The following is a 21,345-nucleotide window of genomic DNA, read 5'->3' as shown; positions in this document are numbered from 1 at the left end:
TATGAAAGGATAATAAAGAAATATACCCACTACACCTCCCCATGCTCTTCAGTCAGCCTGATACAGAGTGGGAGGGCACTTTCAGTCGACCAATTACAGAAGGATGAAAAATGGTAACAAAAATACATTGAATACATACAAAAATATCTGTCTCATCTAACGACTAGTGAAAATGTGTCACATCAGTTGACTTTGTCAACCCAGATCACATCTTATGACTACTTTTTGCACCTTGAATTAAAGTGTATGTCACCACATCTTTATTTAACAAGCACTTAGAAAGGGTTGTCAGAACCGATGTTGTGACATTTGTTCAGAGGTTTCTTGGCAGCCACGTGAGACTTGTTTACCCCTGACATTCAGGCTGGAATGCAGACCTTCAGTCTGACGGACACTGGGTGAGTGCTGTGCTTTAATCCAGGAGGTTCCATAGCAGATGGGTAAAAAAACACAGTGTGTGTAGATTTTGTATCTACCAGAGATGCTGAATGGTTCACTGTAAGGTGTATCTGGTCATGGAGCAGCAAAGGCTGGCTTTTAACATTAAACTTGTCTTGGTAAATTAAAGAAACAGCCTTAACTGCTGCAACAGACATGCCACATAACATGGTGCATGTCAGGGTGCATCACAAATTACTGCTGTGTTGTTTTGTGGAGGCACAGCTGCTCACATGTGGATTATTCTGTCAGCCTCAGACATTCATTGATTTGACAGCGAGTGATTTTAGTGCAGCCTCTCTGGAATTGTCTTAGGCTCCATCTTACATTTAACATGATGAGTGTGGCAGAACTAAAGTTCACCGAGATGCACAGAAAGGATACGTAAGCAGTGAGAGTAGAGTGCTACAAACCAACGGTAACTTGTACGATGTCATATCTGTCACTGTAAATGCCAAATGGTTAATATGCATCTTAAGTTGACCAAGTTTAGCACTCGATTTTACACAACACATTCAACTGAAAACCTGCTGTACACATGCTGGAGGGTTAAGTACTCATAGCTACTTATTTATGTCAGCAGGCATTGGTAAAGTCCAGCAAGAGAGTAATCATCAACAAAAGGTGGTTTGAAATGTTGTATTTGACGTTGTGATGTCAGACACTTCTTGTCCCTGTGCACAGTACGTCTCATACAAATGTCCAACTAATGTCCATAAACCCAAGGTTGAACTTACTATATTTTCATGTGTTAAGGTGACCTCAGAAACTACATTTAGGCAGTATCTATAAGAAGCATAAGCTTATGTGCAGTATCTGAAGGTTACCTTATGTGAGCATATTGTAATGATGTTGCTATTATATATATATATATACACACACACACACAAATAATATTCTAATGATCTAAGGGAAGTTTTTACACAGATGTTTGGTAAGACCCGGCCCATGTTTCTGTTGGAAGCAGATGATGCTGGTCTTACTTGCACAGTGACTGATAACTCATATTGCCTTTGACACTAATGGCTGTGGAATTGAGTGGGGACACAGGGGCACCAATGCAGTCTAACATCCATGTCCAATCAGTGAAAAGCAGCACAGCTTGTCACAATAATTATGACGGAGCTATTGAGAAAAAAATTTTGGCTGTCCCAATAGTGTTCCCCTTGATTGGCCTTGGTAGCTTGCAAAGTCATTGTCATTTCTCACAACTTCATTACATTGTGGCACAAAGCAATTTCCATCTTCTGTGCTCTTCCCAATCTGTTCCTCCTAAAGGGAGTTCACGCCATATGTGCATGACAACACCCTGTCGGATAGACAAGGGGATGTTTTTCAGGGTTTAACTCTCATAATGATAGTGAGCCTTGTTCTTCATTACAATTATTTAGCTATCTTGAATATCTGTTATTGCTGGGAATTCAGGTGACAGTAAAATGTTTCTATTGTGGCCTTTTATTGGAAGAAATCACAATTTGTCATTGCTTGTGCTCATCCCATTTATAATCACACATTTCCAATCCTCTATGAAGTTGATGCTCACATCTTAAAGCTGCTCTTTTGAACCAGCAGGCTAATATATATATAAACACATTGCAAAACTGCAAGTCTGTAATCAGTAGAGAAACAACCTTACATATTTTGTGGACAGCTGAATTTTACATGGATTATATTACAATTAGTTCCCATCAAACATTCTCAGAGTAATCAGAATGAGGCTCCTAGGTGACACTAAAGAACTGGAACTAATGGTATCTGAGGCTGCATTGACCTCCAATATGTTGCTTCCACGTTATACTGAAAAGTAGTATTCTGTAAAGGTACATTAGGAAGGAAACATGATGCGTTTAAATGTAATCTTGTAAAAATTACAAAGAATTTGTGAAAACTTACTGTGAAACATCTTTAAACAACTGTATTTTATAACTGTAAGTAAAAAAATAGATAATTTGCAGGTCAGACAAAAAAATGGAATCGGCAATAACTGCATTTTTCTTGAATTCACTATTTATATAAATTCACTCTGTAGATTTTCTTGGCATTGTTGCTTTTACTTAAAAAAAGGATATCATTACTTCCTCAACACACTGACACACACTCAAACACATGCTCCTCTCAACATCGGATGAGTAACTTAGTAACTTAGATTTTTAATCTCTGGATCTGAGGCGTTCTGTAAAATGTTCCATCCACTCAACTGTAAATAAGTGCTAACGAGATGATCAGATTACTCTTCATTGAGGGCATACAGCGACTGCCGGGCACAGGAACTGATGTAAGAGTACGCCTGCAACATAATTGCGTAAAGAGGCACCATTTTACCGCACATGTTCTCAAGGCCCATGAAGCTCAAGAGTAGATTAAAACATTTTTTTGTATTTGCAGAATGAAATATATTTCTTTGGTTGCCATTAAAAGGTCCTACTGAATATAAAGACTGCAGTCAGAATGGGTCTCTCTTTAAGAAATGTGTTTCTCCATGTCTCTCAAATTGGCCGTTCATAGACTACAGCAAGTTTAATTAAATAGACAGAAACAGATTAATCACAGAACTTCACTTTATTTTTTATGTTCTTATGATGATATTCATTACTGTACAAGTCGGAATAAAGAGAGAGAAATAAGCATGATGTTATTTAATTGTTCAGAATCACACTTGCAATGGTTATAGGATGATGATACCGTGATATGGTTTAGTCCAGCTACATATTTATTGGGCTCTTCTGGATTGCTGCTTTTACCTATAATATAGCAGTTGAACGGTGAATGTATAAAGGGAATGGATTATAAAATCATCTTGTCAGCTAGTTTTGGTTCAATAAGCGTGGTTTGAACTGGATTTGCTATCTACCATTGGACTTTTACAGTAGAGAATTCCAGTCAAATTCAACTCTTTGTGAGATATTCATTTATTCAAACAGAATGATTTACTAAAGGCCCAGAATGACCACACTGAAATCCTAAGGTCAGGTGCATGTCGGCTGTAAATCAGTTAATCAATTAATGTTAATCAATTAATGGATAAAAGGACAACACCTGACCATTAGTTGTCTACTTTATTAATCTGATAGCAAAATGTAACATGTAACATATGTACATTTTAACACGATACATCAGTAAGGAATGTTGACAGTGACAAGTTCTTTGGCGATGGAGAGACGGCTCTCTCCAAAGCAAACATAGTGATTGGCAGGCGCTTGGTTCGGTTTATCTGCCACCTGCCCAGTTTGCCTGCTTGTGTCTTACCTGTTTGTTCTCGGTTTATCGGTTTATTCTGTATCTGTCTTGCTGTTTCTTTGCCGTTTAGGTTTGTTTTATTTTGGGGTCCCCCTGCTCGATGCCTGTTAATTAGAAGTGGTATGTACAAAGAACTAGTTCATATTGTTCTTAAAATTAAATTAGTGTGAAGGGTCCATGAAGGCTGAGCAACAATAGAAAAACATTAATAATGTACCGCTCTAAGCCTCTTTCTCATCTTCTCTTATCTCACATACGCACTCAGGTGGTCTGGCCTTTGTACCATTAAAATCAAAGGCACTCTGCTGTGTTGAACTAAAGTCGCCATGGAGCTACCAAGGTGCACTTAAGGTTTATATCACTCTCATCTTCAGCTGTAGTTATGTCACCAGGCCTCATGTTTTTCTTTTTGTTCCTTTTTTATTTCTTCCAATATCATTATTGTTAACAAAAGTCAGATTTAAAAAAAGTATTAAAAAAAGATTAAACACAAAAAGAAAGGAAATATTATTTTTTTAATAGATTTATGTAAACTGTGGTCTACACCATTATGCTTTTTGCGCTGGTCCATCTACTTCGCTTTGCCATTTCACTGCAAAAAGTTGATGGATCCAGCTGCATTATCACTCCCTCCAGGAAACACACGAGACCATGATTCGTAATGCCGGATTTATTCCATCCACTTGTAAACGTTGGCATCCACCGTCAAACTAAAAAGCACGTGACACGTGTCGACCGGCTTTTAGCGAACATCATAAGAACATATCGAACAGACAACAGAAAACAAAACGTACCTCACTGGCTGCACACATCCAAGAGGGAAGGAGCAAACTCTAGGAACCACCACCACCACTATGGGAGCTACATGAAAATGACAATCCCGTTGGTGAGCTCCTTTGCGACTGACCTCACAAACCTCTCAGCTCTGTACCACCAAAACATGTCCCCCAAACTCTACTTTATGCAAATGAGGCCAGACCAAGCTCTTGAATCTTGAATCAAACTGTCAAGCTACCGAGTATGGATCAAGATCCTGTCACGACATTACCGGTTTCTTGACTCAAGTGTTTTAAAAATCACCTTTAATGTTCTGTTTAGTCAAAAAATGAGTTCTACCAAAACCAAGTAACCGACCAGATAAAAAAGGCCATTTGGCTTCTTCCCATTTCCATTGGACATTTCAACCAATAAATTAATGGAGAGGTTCAATTGGAGTATAAAAATGAATGTCTTACCGACCTGATTGTTAAAAATTGTTGATTTTACTGACTACAAAATATATTTATTTATATATATATTACTTAATCTAAATGAATTCACATTTTACTCTGATGATTGAACATTAATTCTGTAGAATTAGACCTAATTCATGTTTTTAATTTACTTCGAATTATTATTATATTATATAATTATTATTACTTCGAATTGAATGATGAGTAGATTATTTGCGACATATTAACCCTTAAGTCGAATTCGATGTCCTGTTGTATCCATCTTATGACTACCACTGACGGCTCTTTCAAATCCCCCCTCCCCCCCCCCCCCCCCCCCACACACACACACACACAAACACACACACACTCCAGCGCATTGTGTTCGAAACAAAAAAAAGAAATCTAAAGTCAAGCATGAATACAGAGGCTGACAGGCCAATTATCAGATGTACTCTTTGTTCTGCATCCCCAACTCTGAAGGGAAGCAGATGTGAGATTCCTGTCGCTTTCACTCAAGCCGGTGCAATGACATGACCCGACAACACACGGCGCAGCCCTCACAAGGAACCGAGGTGGACAGAGTTGTAAACATTGACTTGTCATACGGTTTTATCGGGTGGGTTTTCACATTTCAGGCTTCGGACGACGTGATGTGCTGTGGCAATCTTTGTCAAAACAGCACAGGCAGAACTTTCAATTGGAAATTGCATCCCTGATATTGATGCTACTGATGCTTGGTTTCTTTGGAAAACCTCAAAGTTTGGGACACATGAAAAAATGTAAAAAAAACAACAAAAAAAAGAAATGGCGTGCAATATTTGTCATACGTTTTCTCTCCCTTTTAGGACTAATACCGCATGCCTTATAACAAGCATTACTGTTCAGTGAGCTCGACCTAACTGAGGAACTTCTCTTTCCTTCACAGGTGAATGTAATCCCAGCATGTGTCAGAGCGTTGACCAAGATGCTGTACTGTCCATACTGTCGCAGCATGCCAGGGCTGAAGCCCTGCCACAACTACTGTCACAACGTCATGAGGGGCTGTTTAGCAAACCAGGCGGACCTCGATGCCGAATGGAACCTCTTCATCGGTAAGAGTCAAAGATTCTCATTCAAATTGAGTGCTCTTCAACCCATCCCTCGCTTGACTTTGTAATTACGAGCGCGGCCTGTGCGTCCGCCCCGTCTCACTTACTGCCTGTGTGCGCACTTTTACTTCTGAGTGCGCATGTTACTTTCCAAAGGCAGTGTCTCTGAATAGTGTCAGTGGGAATTCAGTGGGACGGGGTGTGTTAGATTCCGCCTTAAAGGATTTACAGAGACAAAACTGAAATCTTATTTGTGAAACCGTTGCTTCTGAAATGTTGTTTGCTGTAGCTGGAACCATTGCATAGCGCTTAGAGCCCTGGTCCCTGCTGTTTGGGATTGATAAAAGAGAGCAGATCCTAGGCAAACATATTTTCTATAGTGTTTCCAGCTGAGCTTGGTGAGTAATATAGCACTTTGCAAAGGCTTTAAGTAGCTGGATGCTGTAAGCCCTCCTGTTGAATGGATACCAAGGAGGCACATAGAGTGGGCTACTTTTGTAGGCCAATGCTTTATTTGTTATGTACCCCGGCCCCATCCTCCCACCCACACTAACTGTTTTTTTCTTATTTTTATTTTTTAATACGGGGTGACATTTTTTTTTTTCAGACATCCCTGAAGACTTTGTGTCAAGTGAACCGCTCTTCTAAGCTTTTGGCTGTTTTGTGACAGGTCTGTCATTTGAGAACCCATCAGATGACGCACTGCTTGTTCTCTCCGATGGCACCAAGGCTCAGATCAACACAGGCCCCCGTGTGCTGAATGAGATGTCTCTCAGCTTCATGACATGTGTTAAAAAGTTAGTGTCTTGTTCTTTTGAAAGGACGCAAATCTATTGCCGCAAAGGGACGCTGTGCTCGACAGTAATGGGAAATCCCGTTGTTGCAACAGAATGAGGACTCTAGTTAAATAAGAAAGGGGATTTTTAACTTTTTCGCAATTTTTTGGTCCAATGTTTTTAGGTTTTAGGAGGACAATGTGTATCATAATTAGAAATGTGAAAGACTTATGTTTTCATTTTGTTGCTGAAGAACTTCGATTTGCTTACTATGCAATCTAAAAGAAATATTGATTTACCTTTCAGAGACAACTTGTAAATGTATCGCAGGTCAGTTCTCGCCAGTGGAGCAAATCTATGAATTATAGAAATGTATGGATTGGGCCCATACACAGTCTGTCATTGTCATCCCTTCAAATCATCACTTATTAGTGAAGGTTGAATTGGAGGGCACGGCGTTAAACCCTCAATGAAATTTATCTGTGGACTTTGGTCATAGTTAAATGTCACCATTGAGTCCATTGATTTGTAAGACCTCAATAAAAAGGGAAGTCAAGGCTTTTATTTCAATATTATCTTCAACAGCAAGGGACAAGATGAGTTCTAATAAAAGTCTGTAATCTTTATAAATCCGACTGAATCTGGGACATTTATAACCACTTTTTGGGGTGTTTTTATTACAATCTGAAGGGGAATATAAAATTGCCTAAACTAAAACCAGTTGATTATTTTCTCTAATGTAGATAGTTTCCTCATTCTTACTTTGGAGGACTGGAGGAAAATGTTGATTCATTCATATTATATTTACATTATATATGCAGTGTTAAATTAAGTGAAATATTACTAAATTGGATTAAGATTTTCTCTTAATGATAAAATTCTTGGCCACTGAAATGTGATTTATCCGAGCATTTTATTTCAAAGAACAACAGAAATTCATGAAATAAAGTATAATACTAAACAAACCAAGGAAAAAAGATGTATTAATACCAACAACCTTAACTGGAAGATTTCAGTATCACACTGTAGGTTTTACAAGGACTTCTCTAAAAAGGAGGATAAATGTGCCACAGTATTTATCTATAAAACATTCAACAAAATGAAATCCTTGGTGAATACTTTTATTTAGCCTAAATTTCAGTATGAAAAGAAGAATAGTTACAGAAAAGTTGCTGTTTTTAAAGGTTGCTGTGAGGACTGGAAGGCTTTCCGACTGCAAATGGAAAACAGACTTGTGCGTGAACAATGAGGATGAACCTGAGCAAGGATATGATTTACTTGCTTCAACCTGTGTTGACTGATTTAGACATTATGAGTTGTGTGTGTTTGCATGTGTGTGTGTGTGTGTGTGGGTTTTTGTGTTCGTTTGAATGATCAGGGAAAGAATTCCTCATTTGGACAAAGGGTGACACTAAACCATCAGTCACCTGCCATCGTGACAGAGTTGCAAAGCTCTGCATCGCGACAGACACATCATTATCATTTTTCTTGTCAGCGCCTTGTTAAAATACCCTCAGAGAGGGAGGACACGTGCTGTTATTCACACCGTAACTGGATGAACGCCATTTTTAATTATTCAGCTGCTAATTGGCCAAAACTATTAGCAAGTTTTAATTGAGTCTTTTTTAAGCTCAAACCAAGATTGATCTTACAATCATATATTTGTACCCACAGTTGTGCATGGTGCCGTTAATCTTTAAAAAGAGCAATACTCCCTGTAAAGCGTTCAAAGGGTTTTTATGGTTTTCCAAAAATAAAAAGTCCTTTTCTCCTCTAACTTAAGCCGCAACTTACTACAAATGGTATGAACTGAATGTCAAGCATTAGAATATCATTAGTTTAGTTATGATGTTTTGTGGGATTACGAAGCATTAACAAAAACAAAAAAACAGACCCTGTAGCATAAACGCACGGTGTGAAAACTGATGCTGAGAGTTTAGGCTAATATTAGAAGCTGTTTATGCCGGTTTTTCCCCTGATTGGGGGAAGGTAACACTCCATCAACACCAGCTAATGGCACCAAACATGGCGTTACATTCACCACACACATTTAGTATTGATTGTGAAAGCATCTTTTATTGTTTAAATCAGAAATGAAAACACACTATTTATAAATATGAACAAGAATGCCATTATAACCGTAATCGTTCCCAACCTAGTCAAACTACGAATTGAGGAGGAACAATGTGGTTTTTGTCCTGGTCGTGGAACAAAGCTCTTTACTTTTTCAAGTATCAGCTGAGCTGGAAAGCGTTGAAAGAAGCCAGCTCAGGTGGTTTGGGTATCTGGTAAGGTTGCCCCCTGGGCGCCGCCCTACGGAGGTTTTCCAAGCATGGCCAGCATGGGACGATTCCTCGAGTGAGACCCAGGGCTAGGTGGGCCCTGTAAGGGAAGTTTGGCGTCCCGCGCTGGAACCGTTGCCCCACGCGACCCGACCCCGGTTGAAGATGAGAATCTAGGTCAGGGTTTATTATACCAATTTCTAAATAAATAATTCTTCTTTCTTTAAATGAGAAGACAATTGCTCCCTATTAGAGTAACAAAGAATGAGTGACCTTAAAGAGCTATCACCCACCCATCTGGCCATCGTGCTGGTGCAGTGCTGATAGCACCTCGGTACCACAGCACTGCCTCCCTCTCTGGATGGGAAGGAATGTGCCCGTCCCAATTGTTTGGTCCAGATTTCTTCTGAATACATTTCATCCAGTTCATCCCCTTTCTTGCAATTTGGCCTGTGTTCAAGAAGAGTCAGTCACTTGGCACCAGAATGCAAGCGTGTCATGGTTCTCTTCCAAGTTGCAGCTACAGGTGTGCAACCATGGCAACTGCCGTGACTAAAAGAGAACCCGTCGGTTTCGCCATCGACATTTCCAACAATAGTCCTTTAATCAGATCATCTCTGATTAGTGAGGCAACATGAGGAACATTGTGTACAGAATATCACTGCTGTTAGATATTTCTCCTCCACACAAGGCTGTGTCAACCATGACAAGGTCTGTGCCTATTAGCGTCGCTCACTGTTTGTGAACTTGTTGTCTGCTTGTGGACAGTGGCTTTCTCCCTGGGGCATAGACTATATCAGCTTTACCCAGAACCCAATATTAAATGGGGCATTGACCTATTGTTTATATAGATTCTATGAGCATCGGTATGCCTCTTTTTGCACCTGCTCCAGCTGAACAAATACTTTTTTTAAATTGGTAGCAAAACTCATAAGAGAGCCTTCTGCAGGCTACAGAGAGATGGAAACAATATTTTTTGACTTGAATGCAAGGATGAACCTTATAGCAACAGCTCATAGAGGGTTAAACCTATAATCATTTAATATAGAATTGAGTGGAGAAATCCACAGAAGCTGCTATTTAAATCAAATAATTCAGTCAAATAATTTTCCAGCCAGCTATTGTTTCCAGTTTGCGTCATTGTTTGAATGCATACATCGTGCCTGTACATGCATTATTTCTCCTAATTAAGATATAGGCGTGTGTTGTCCTCTGTTGAGTTCATTGACACCACAGTGAAAGCGATCCCCATTGATTTCATTTGCTCTTTTTTTTTTTCAAATTCCATGGATTGTGTCTCAATGTAACTAGAGCTTCCCACAAACCTCCCGTTCATGAGAACTCCAGGCAATATTGGATGTTTTTGTCCTCCAAAAAGGACTTTCTGTGACATCTGTGATATTATAAGAATGTACAATCTGCCAATGCTATACGTTGAATGGTAGAAATAGTTAAAAACTTAACCTACTGCACAGTGTGGCTTAAACATTTTCTGTAAATCAACATTTACTTTCTTTAATTCAAACAAATTCAGTATTTTTTAAATTCCTTTAGTCGTGAAATCATTTACCAGGCTCTCAGGCTGAGTATCAAGTATGATGGTCGCATGACAGGATGGAACCACCTACTGTAACTAGTGGCGTCCTGCCTGTCAGAGAGCTGAGGGCGGCATGACTCACTTAGCCGAGTGGAAGTTATCTTCATATCCTCAGCATTATCAGTATATTTTCTGTATAATTGCTTCACTGGCTGTGCTGTCCTTCGAAAAGATTAAAAAAAAACTTTCAAGAAGTATTTGTTTGTGATCTATAGTACAGCTTTAAGTGCCGTGTAGACTCCCAAAAGACAAACAGATATATTGGCAAGTGAGTTTGTCTTTTGCAGCTGCACAGTGGAAGACGGGTTTAAGCAAGTGATACCAGACTTGCTCTGGCAGAGTGGTTTTGGCAGTGTTTGTATTTTTAAGAAAGCCTTGAGAGTATGAGTGGTGTTACACAAATAATTTGTCTTATCAACTTCACGTTATGTGTTTATGGGTTCAAGCAAGTTTTCTCAGTTTGGGTCAGTTTTGTGTTTGTTGTGAGTGATGTGATATGGAAATGCCATTTCTGTGGTACTTAAAATAACACAAATTGTATATGTTTGTACTGTAGAAAATGTTGGCAGAGACACAATATGATTATAATCTCTTATTGCATGTTTTTTCATTCACTGAGAATGAGCCCCTCAAAGGCGGGTCAGAGAGCTCAGTGGTCTGTTGGGACAAAAATGAATCCATGCCTTTACTACAGCAGTAGGTCTCTGCAGGGACGTTTTAGGGCCCTGACTGCTACAAAATAATCTTTTTATTTTGTCCTTGTTTATAATCGTGATGCTTTACACACAACCCGACTGGGAGTGGTAGAATTAAGGATATTTATTTTGTTGTCTATAATCTAATTGATATAGTTAGGTAACCATAAATTGCTTAAGAAGCACATTAAGGTCTTCAATAGTACTAAATTATTACTAAAGTTATAATCCTGCACAAAAATACAAATTTGGAACATTAGCTTTGATAAAAAAATGTACAAAGAGGTAAAGAACTATTGAATTTATATTTCTAAAGTTCATATTTTTCCATCATCCCCTGGACCTTTTCCACATTACGTGTTCATACTGTACTTTGAAATGGCATTTTCATTTTCAGTTCCTCAAAATCTTTAGAGCTGCTTAGTCGCAGAAATAGCTGTGACATAAGGAGACGGCTGCAACAGACCACACATCAAAGCGCCATGTTGTTTTACAATATTTACATGACATATTTCCCCGGTAAACACAAGTCTAGTTTTCTTCCCACCTTGTCGAACTAGCAAAGCATGAAAAGAAGAAACTGCGTCTGTGCGCATGCTGAGTGATGCAATGATGTAGGCTACTTGCCAAATAAAAGGTGGAGTTGCAGACTTGTTTCCGTATTTTACATTTTTTATTGCTGCAATACAAAAAGAGAGTCACTGCTTTGATTCACGTTGAGCGACATTAGTTGATGTTTTACACCTTCTCAAGTTTGTAGGCCCTTTGTAATTGAAGAGGATGACAGTGGAGCAACCCGTTTACATATTTTGGATAGTGATATGCTATTAAATCTGAAAGACAAGGTCACTTAGCATGAATTTGAACAAAGGTTGTTTTCCATGCTCTGGCTGTGCAGCAGACACTCTGGTCCTCCCACGGACTCCAGAGCAGTCAAGCAGAACGCACTGAAAAAAGTATTCTCATGTGTTTCATTTCACATGGGAAAGTCTGGCATATGTGGTGTGAATGGTCCAAGAGATTTTCAGCACAGAAGTCGTATGCCAGTGTAGCCATTGAAACAGAAGAGAAATCCGTATTAACTCCTACTGAAATGTTTTCTCCTCCATCCTTCAAAAGCTTTATATAAAAAAAAAATGATATCTCAGAAATGGGCCTCGATCAGAATACATTAGTACAATTATGAATGAAGTGAAAGAGAGCATAGACTTTGTCAATATATATAGGCAGGAAATCAGAGAGCACATAATATTCTAACGTATTTTTGAGGTAACTGCTCAGGATGGATCTAGTTGTAACAGGAATATTATTGAACACACCTGCACCGCTCACCGCATGAAAAATTGTATTGACTGAGCAGTGAGCAAAAGTAAAAGAAGTCAATTTGATCAATCAGATGGCAGAAGAAAATAAAACATCCCAAACATCATCGAATTAAAAAAAATGCCCTTGACAATCAGGTAACCTTCATTCATTCCCCTACATCTTCACATAAAAGTTGTTGTTCGTCATTGATTCACCCACGAATGACTTCTATATCCACTTAGAGAGTCTGCGGGTAGTGTACTAGAGTCTCTCCAAATCCCTCTGGGTGAGAGAAAAGAAGGAGACTTTTTCCATTAGAAAATAACTGAGCATGCAGCCTGGAGCCAAAAAGAAACTCACCATGCAGCCAGCAGTAAACAACCATGCCAAGCCATACAACCCACAGTGACACTGTGGGTCTATCACATCCATTGGTGGATGGACAAAGATGGTGGGCAAATCAAATTTGTCAAAGTCAATATCGAATGCAAAAGACTGTATGTATGAATGTAAAGATTTAATCATTACATTGATGATGCCATAAGATGTACATCAGTCGAGTATCATATATGACAAAAGGGAAAAGCGAAAGTAATTAATCAAAGTCTTTATGAAGAAAACAGGTTATGAGACGGCTGACACCACTTAGTATGCATACTATGACATAAACAAAAACAAAATCTCAATCTTTTCTAAAAATACTTAACCGTCACTTTCAATCTCATAATTATTCTCTGTGAAAGTGAATACAAACAAAGTTATCAGAAGTACAAACATGATCATTTATCTTGTTGCCCATTATTTCTTTCATTTTTGACCTGCTAATGCTTTATTGTTGGAACATATTATTCATTAGGATATTGATTTTTTTAAAGTGTGCCAGTATGACATGATTTAAGAAGCTATTTTAGCACGTAGAAGCAACAATTCCTTTAGCAATACACATGGCTCGCTAATTCTCACAAACCATCAAAAGTGATTTTAGCTATATGACAAATAGTGTCTCAGAACTCAGCTGAGGATACCATTTAGGTCTTTTAGCCTTTCATTGAATGAGTAACAGTTTAGCTGCCGATTACTCCCCTACTCTCGCTATATTCCACCAAGGCTTTATCCGCGGTAGCGTTAGAGCGGTGCTCGGCTAAACACAGGCAGCTGAAGGCTTCAGAGGACTGGAGTTGGCCTCACGCAGTGACCTCCAGCCAGCTCCTGATGGAAATCTAACCATGCATCGTACCCAATTTGGGACTCCAGAGTAAACAAACAGGAGTGCTCTTCAAAGGTACAAGCTACTAACAGACACAGGAGTGGGGTCTGTCTGTAGCTCTATTCAATATACGCTCTAAAAGGCTGCAGAGGCACGGATTGCAAACGTTTTAAACTTATTTAAAATATGTATCATCAAAAAGTTAGATTGTCAGGGTCATTTGGGGCTGGGGTCAGGAATGCGTGATTTGTAAGTGGACGGATTCTGATAAAGATGTCACCTTAACTTAGGAACACATGTGACCTCCTAGGTGGAGCGCTCCTTTTCTTTGTCTTAGCAAAGTTCAAAATTAAATTGATTGTGCAGTTGTAGCAATTAGGAATGACCATTCATCCCTTAATTTAAGCATCCTAATATGGCAGGTTACTGTAATTTTCAATCCCAATGCTCAGACATGTCACACATATTTTCAATAATGCTGCCATCAAAATCAAAAGAGGCCACACTATTTGAACAGGTATAGAAGGTAATTTGGTTTTGCGCTCAAATTTCTCACGATGTATATCATCTTTCGGTTGTTTATCATCATCATCGGCCTTCTGGGCTTGAACCGCTGATAAATAGCATGTTATGTAATCAATTTAAACAATCAGGTTTTCAAACAACATTGATTGTGTCTGCGGCGTTTGATCTGATACGATGCAGATTCGCTACCAAAATCCAATCAGCTGATCATCCACCAGATTCAAACTCATTTTGGTGTCAGCTCTCCAAGTGTTTTCAAACAAACAAACACAAGTCAAAAGTGGTTTACCAAATCATGTGTTCATCATGGGTTCAGAAATAGTGTACACACCTTTTATAGTGCCGTGGGGTTGCAATCAATGGTTCTTCTCGGGTGAAACAGGGCCCCTGGATATTATTACACTCTAATTCAATGTTAATTAGCAATGCTAGGTTAAGCATTAATCTTTATGCTTTTAATTTACCTCCCTTTAAAGGGCTGGTGCTCTCTCCTCTGTGCTCAACCTGTCCTCTAAATCACTTCGCTCAGTCAAGCGGGTGAGCTTAATATCCGGCCCTGTCAATAGCCACTGAGAGGAGGCAGACTTTATGTTCCTTAGGTCTCATGACAGGCACTAAAAGTGCTTGCCTGAGGGCAGGAGCTCAAACGCATTCTGCAAGGGATGTTCAGGACATTCTAGAAAGGTGTCGGCTTTCTTCGATGCTGGTCTGTTGCTCTGTAATCGTGAAAGCAATACCTGACTTACTCCAATCTCTTATTTGTCTATCATACAAGGCTGATTTTCTTACTGCATATTACACATGGGGCTACAATACGCAATGGTCAACAGACTTGAAATGAAAGTTACACAGTCACATCAGAATATAGTTTGCAGCGTTGATGCTTAAAATGGGTCTTTATGTTCCGTCTATACTCAACAATCACTCAGCATTGGTTCAGTGGTGTGACCACAGCAATTCTCGAAACCATAATTGAGTCATTTTAGTTATGGACCGATGTAAACCATTTCTGTCCCATAGACTTCTGTTGTTGTATTTATGCCTTCATTAAGATCAACCTGGGTTATTCACTTTGAGGTGATCGCACAATTCCCAGCCGTTGTTATTTAATGAGCATTTTGTTTAGCATTTATTTGAAAGATTCTGATAGAATCTCTCCTTGTGAATGTAATAAATCTGTTATGGATTTAAAAAGAAGATCTTAGCAAGTTTGAAAAAATAATTTATCCAATAAGGAAAAACAAATCTAAAAGCTGTTTTTCCTCTGCATTTGTGCTTAGTCAGAAGATCAATCGTAACCACTAAATAATTGGTATATTCTCAACAGATGCAGTTCAGGACGTTTATATGAGATGCAATCACTTTGCCAATGATTTGAGCCACGGTTTGAACCATCAGAGACGGGGAAAGTTTAGCTTTTTTTTCTGTTAGAAGTCATCAGCCGTCGACCACTAAGGCTGCGCTTTCAAATAGCATAATCATTAAATAACAACGGCTGGGAATTGCATCGACATTCTAGTGATCACTTTTAAGTAAGCGACAATTTTGACTAGGTGCTGAAGACTCTGCCACCCTTTTGCACAGAACAGATCCCGTAAATAAGCATCTCCTCAGATGTCAGTGCACAGAGATGGACGTCCTACTGATATGCCTATTCTCTGGCACTACCACTTAACCAGCGCTAACCCCTCAAAGAGGATTTGATGGACTTTTAATTACTTTTTTGAGAGACAAGATAGAGTTTAATGAAACTATCAGACTAATTATATTCACTGGTGAGATGATTGATTGAACGATTCCTCTGTTTGAAGATGTTAATAGAAACTTGTTTTAATGGAAATTAAAACTTGCAAGTTGGTGGTTAATTTGTTTTTTTGTACCAATCATTGCCCAGACTCATCCACAGAAACAAGGTGATGGCCCCTTTGATTGTTCTTGTTTGGTTTTGGCTGTTGCTACCTGATTGCCAAGAAAAGAAAATATGTTTTTATGTTTTCAAAATACATGATTCGCTAAGATGTGAGATTTCGACGACTAAACAAGGAAACAACAAACCCAACACAGCATGAACTTGATTTCATCACATCTCTTGCCGTCAGATGTGTTGCTTGCTTGTGCTCGCTTATGAATGTCTTGTGGGAACTAACTTGATGTCATTAAAAAAATGAAGATTTCATGCATTCATCATATAATTTCACCATTGAGAAAAACTAATGCAAAAATGTGAATACATCAGAGCTGGAGGGATGAGCATGTATGCAAGTAAATTATTTGTTTTAAGGTGGAAGCTATTTATAAGCTTATCACATTCAAATTTAATTTGTCCCTGATGTCGCGCATCGTCTTGCAAACACCAGAGTGTCTCCACAAATCTTTTTGTTCCTCAATGTGTTTTTTTGTGTTTAGATGAAGGTACTGGCAGGTTCATTTTGTTGAACATTGGCAGTCGACACAGTTGGAGGAGGCACAATTCTTTGTTCTTCCTTGGATTCATGTCGCAGGCACATGATAGAGCAAAGCACTCTGGGGGGTTTTGCTCCGAGTACTGGTAATGATCATATCGACGCACGTAAACAGTTGTAGGAGTAGTGAAATGTCTGTCTGTATGTGAGCGTTTAATACCTGTGAGCTGACATGTGTCCTCCGTGTGTTTTGACAGATGCTATGTTACTGGTGGCAGAGAGGCTGGAGGGACCCTTCAACATTGAAGCAGTTGTAGAGCCAGTTGACATCAAGATTTCTGAGGCCATCACGACCATGAAGGACAACAGCATGCAAGTGTCAGCCAAGGTGCTGTCTTCTCAATTATATTTGTTTGCTGCCCTATGATGCGTTATGTTTGGAACAGTAGGATACCTTCGCGTAGAAAAGGTTAAAATCTTTAAATGTGATTAATTCCTCTAATTGCATTCATGGACAAGCACACAAACCAGTAGACAGGACAATTACAATGGGGCTTAACAAAATGTACAAATGAGCTTATTAAGTGAGTTATTTGAGTTATTTATCCAACTGATACACTACAAGTCAAAAGTTTGAAGACAATGTCACATTTAATTCAATGGGAAAGTGTGTCCAAACTTTTGATTGGTGCAGTATATATTAAGATGTTGATGAAAATCCTGTTGTTGATATGTATGTTGATATGTAAACAAGGCATGGTTGGAAGCTTTGGGTATAGCTCTTAGAACACAATCCTTCAAAGCACAACCCTGTCTCCTATGTACTACTAATCAAAAAGCAAAGGTTTAAGTAAAACCTAGTTATACCACACACGACAAACATTTTTAATTTTTAATATATTGAAGGAAAATCTAGTCACGTAAATGTCAAAATGTTTCTTTACGATATCCACAATATCCAAAAAATGTGGCAAAGACTGTGTTTTGGAGTCCTTATCTATCCACACCTGGGATGAGATGAGACAGGGACTATGGCCTTTTAGTCATTTAGCAGTCTTTTAAAATAGGATTAAAATGCAAGAAAAGCAACTCATTTCCGAGCAGCCCATTAAGGATGTTATCGCACACAGAAGAGTTTGTCATTGTATTTCTTCTCAAAAGGCTGATATTTCAGTTCAAAAAAATCATTCATTCAGACCCTTTGGTGTCTGGCCTATCTGTATGGCAGAAATACAAAGGTCAGTGCGAATTAGATGTCACATTATTTTCCATATCAAGAAGGCTTCAATTTAAGACTTTTCCACATTGTCTTTTCACTTGACCCTCCATCACTGCAAGGTTGTGACGGGTCGGCAGATTGCATCGCGAGCTTACAACCTTTTCCCCCAGTCCCATTTGGAACAAGCGTACCTTCATTCCTGCGGCTCAGACCTGTTGAACATCACTTTGCTTATGTGATGTTCTGTAAAGGATAGCAGAATTGTAATCATGGTGAAGAATTGATGAATCGTATACAAAAGACAGCCTCTTGTCCTGACAGCCTTGCAGCACATTAGAGTGCTCTATCACACACTGAGCCAGGGGCCGGCAGACAGGCCACAGAGGAATGCTAATGAGCTGTGGGCTTTGGCGCTCTGCTGTTACGGCTCGGAGAGCCTGTAGAGACAGAGCCTTCTGAAAACAATATATTTTCACTATGAAAAACACATTGCTATGTGTAAGGTTGAGCTAATCATCATTTTTTCATTTTTGTCTCATGTGTCGTTTTGGCAATCTTGAATAACTTTTTTCATCAAATCCGGATTTTTGTCAGTGTTGATTGACGTCTGAAAATAACTGTCTGAGTACCACATATTTTCAGAGTCTCACTCAGCAATCAAAAAACAAAAATCAAATCTATATTTCCCGACCCCAAATGCTCTCGGCTGCAGCTTAGAATGACATGTGTTTGTTGAACGTGAGAAGATGTTATGGGCCACAACAACAAATACTATTATCATATATACTATGTTTTCACCTGCCCCTCTCCGTGGTAATTGCATCACCCTCTGTTCATTCTAGGTTTTCCAAGGGTGTGGCCAGCCGAAGGCATCGGGAATAGGCCGGTCTGCACGCGGCATCTCAGATGTGTTCAGTGCCCGCTTCAGACCGTACACCCCTGAAGAGAGGCCAACAACAGCAGCAGGAACAAGCCTGGATAGATTGGTATGTACAGAGAGTAGCACTGTAAACTGCAATTGGAAATCCTCTAAAGAAATGAAGGAATAGTTCAATTTACCATGAAAAAAAATGAAATAGCCTGATTCAACCTTAAAATGCGTTTGCACTTGTAGTGTTTAATGTTTGAAGGAAGAAGAATTGCAAATTATCTAAGTTAATGGGATAAATAGGTGGATAATGATTCTTAGATCGAGATAACTGGTGAGTAGAAAGTTATCTAAGGTCCAGTCATTTGCATGACAAAACCAATACCGTCCTTAAATAAATCTCCAATTACACTTGATGATGATGCTGGACACTCTTCCTTACTCTGTAAGGAATTTCCTTTAGGCAGCAAAAACTGATTTTAAAAGAATTTGTTGAGGATTTTTTTTAATATACTTGGCGGAGCTTAAGGCTTACTCACCAGGGCTCAAGTCCAAAGGCCAGTTATAAAAATAAAGGCGTTAAAATAGATAAATCTGTGCAGATCGGTCAACAAAATTGACGTCCAGCAAACAAACCCGGATGTTGGGAACAGCTAGAAGAGCAGCCGCAGGATCCAGGAGTAAAGGATCATTAAAATTGTGATATAAATCTAAGAATCTAAAGATAAACCAGGTGTCTCGCTTGTAGTTGTGTCGCTGAAAGTCTCCGGTACAAGCAGAGATAACGAGTAACAAACAGTACAAGATCTGTGTACAACACTTCTTTGACGCACTGTCATTCTAATAATAACCTACCATGGTTACTTGAAAACACTTGATGCTTTTTCTTAACAAGCAACTGATGTTGCATATCATTGGTGTTAAGAAGACATAAGTGTGTAGAACGTCTTAGTGGCATCACAGGCCACGGGTTGGTTACAATTATACCACGTTGATTGTGTCACAAATATGTCCTTTGACCAGGCCATTTAACAAATGCTTCTTCATGTAATCCTCCAATCCTCCAAGTGGCAAATCCATTTATAAAATCCATTATTGTTCTCTTAAATAAAATGCGCAGTTGATAATCTTCTGCAGTACAATTTGTTTGACAGGATTAAATGGAAGATTTGCAGAAGTAGAGAGGCGGATTTAAAGCTGCAGAATGTACTGTGTCGGCCTTTGTAAGTAGTCAATGAATTCTAGCTGCAATCATTATATATAAACACATGTGTGCTACAATAGTTTTGTGAAACGTGGCCAGATCCTTTAAAATTATTTATTATTTATATTCAACAAAGCTTCTTACACCTAGAGGAAAAATGTGTCCGGTTATCTTAAAAAATTCCAACTTCTTGGAAAAGATTAATTAAACGTATTCTAAGAAAAGTGAGTTTATTTGCTTTAGACTTTTCACTCACCTAATCAATCCTCACTAATCTTACTCTGTATTTGAAGTTTTGTGAAGCAGGTAAAATCCTGAAGTATATCTGTCGCATTACATTATAATATATATTTCAATGAAGTAGTTAATTGAAGAAGCTATTATTATCTGAATAATTCAGCCTGTAATGCTGCTGTTTTTTATAGTGGTCTCGATCTTTGCAGATTTGATGGCCTCCGATTTTTAAACTGTTTCACATTAGGAAATTAATTGTGGTTAAAAAAATTCAAGGTGCTGAATCTCATAGTGAGATGAGGCTGCTGGATGGAAGATTTCAGCAGCACCATTTGTCATTTAACTTTCTGCTTCACTAATAGACATTATTTCCCTGCTATTCTCTTTCTCTCTCTTCCGATTTCTCTGATGTCCAATTAAATCTCCTTCTTCTTCATTTCTCTGCTGCTCCCAGAGGGTTGTGTGGAGGACAATGCAACACAGTGTAAGCCTTACGTTCCTCCTCTTTCACCAACTCAATTGTCTTGTAGTGTTCTAATCAGCCAGAGCAGGTTTTTTAACCCTTCACATTATTCAATGTTTATATTGATTGCCTGTTTGTGAAATGGCAGTGTATTTACTTCGGTTGAATTATTTTGTGGGATTTTTACGCTTGAAGGGAACTGAGCGGAGCTAACTGAATTTCTGTTTCTTTATTTGCTTAATACAATTTAGCACTATGGCGGTTCAGTAGTTAGGACAGTTATTGCCCTACAGTGAAAGGTGTGTCAGTTATCTGAATTTATTTGAATTGTTATTTGAATTTAACATTTTCGCTTCTAAAGACACGCACCTTAAGTGGATTTGATACTTAAACGATACTTAAATGGCCGAACGAAGAATCCTGAGTGTTTACAGGCTTTCCCCCCCCCCTGAGTACATGCTGGGATAAGATTGTGCACCAGTACAGATGTACAGTGTGCTTTTTTGTATTTGCTTTTGGTTGTACGTGGACAGTCTAAAATGATGCACAAACTTAACCGCACATTTACAACTTTTAGTAAATGTTAGGAAC

The 21,345-nt window shown here is 38.8% G+C and overlaps 1 protein-coding gene across 3 annotated transcripts in view; it reads left to right on the top strand.

Moving 5' to 3' along the window:
• The window catches only part of gpc6a (glypican 6a), a 97,426-nt gene that overhangs the window by 60,758 nt on the left and 15,323 nt on the right, over positions 1 to 21,345 (top strand). For 2 of the 3 annotated variants that reach the window (XM_037490227.2, XM_037490220.2), the window contains 4 exons: positions 5,815 to 5,980; positions 17,024 to 17,154; positions 18,828 to 18,971; positions 20,746 to 20,775. In XM_037490227.2, coding sequence (XP_037346124.2) covers positions 5,815 to 5,980; positions 17,024 to 17,154; positions 18,828 to 18,971; positions 20,746 to 20,775 — 471 coding nt within the window. The remainder of the gene's footprint in view (positions 1 to 5,814; positions 5,981 to 17,023; positions 17,155 to 18,827; positions 18,972 to 20,745; positions 20,776 to 21,345) is intronic. The other variant, XM_037490238.2, reaches the window with a different exon arrangement.

The sequence above is a fragment of the Pungitius pungitius genome, chromosome 4 (genome assembly GCF_949316345.1).
Source record: "Pungitius pungitius chromosome 4, fPunPun2.1, whole genome shotgun sequence".
Taxonomy (NCBI): Eukaryota; Metazoa; Chordata; class Actinopteri; order Perciformes; family Gasterosteidae; genus Pungitius; species Pungitius pungitius.
Note: the sequence above shows the minus strand (reverse complement) of the source record. Positions and strands in the feature narration are given on the sequence as shown.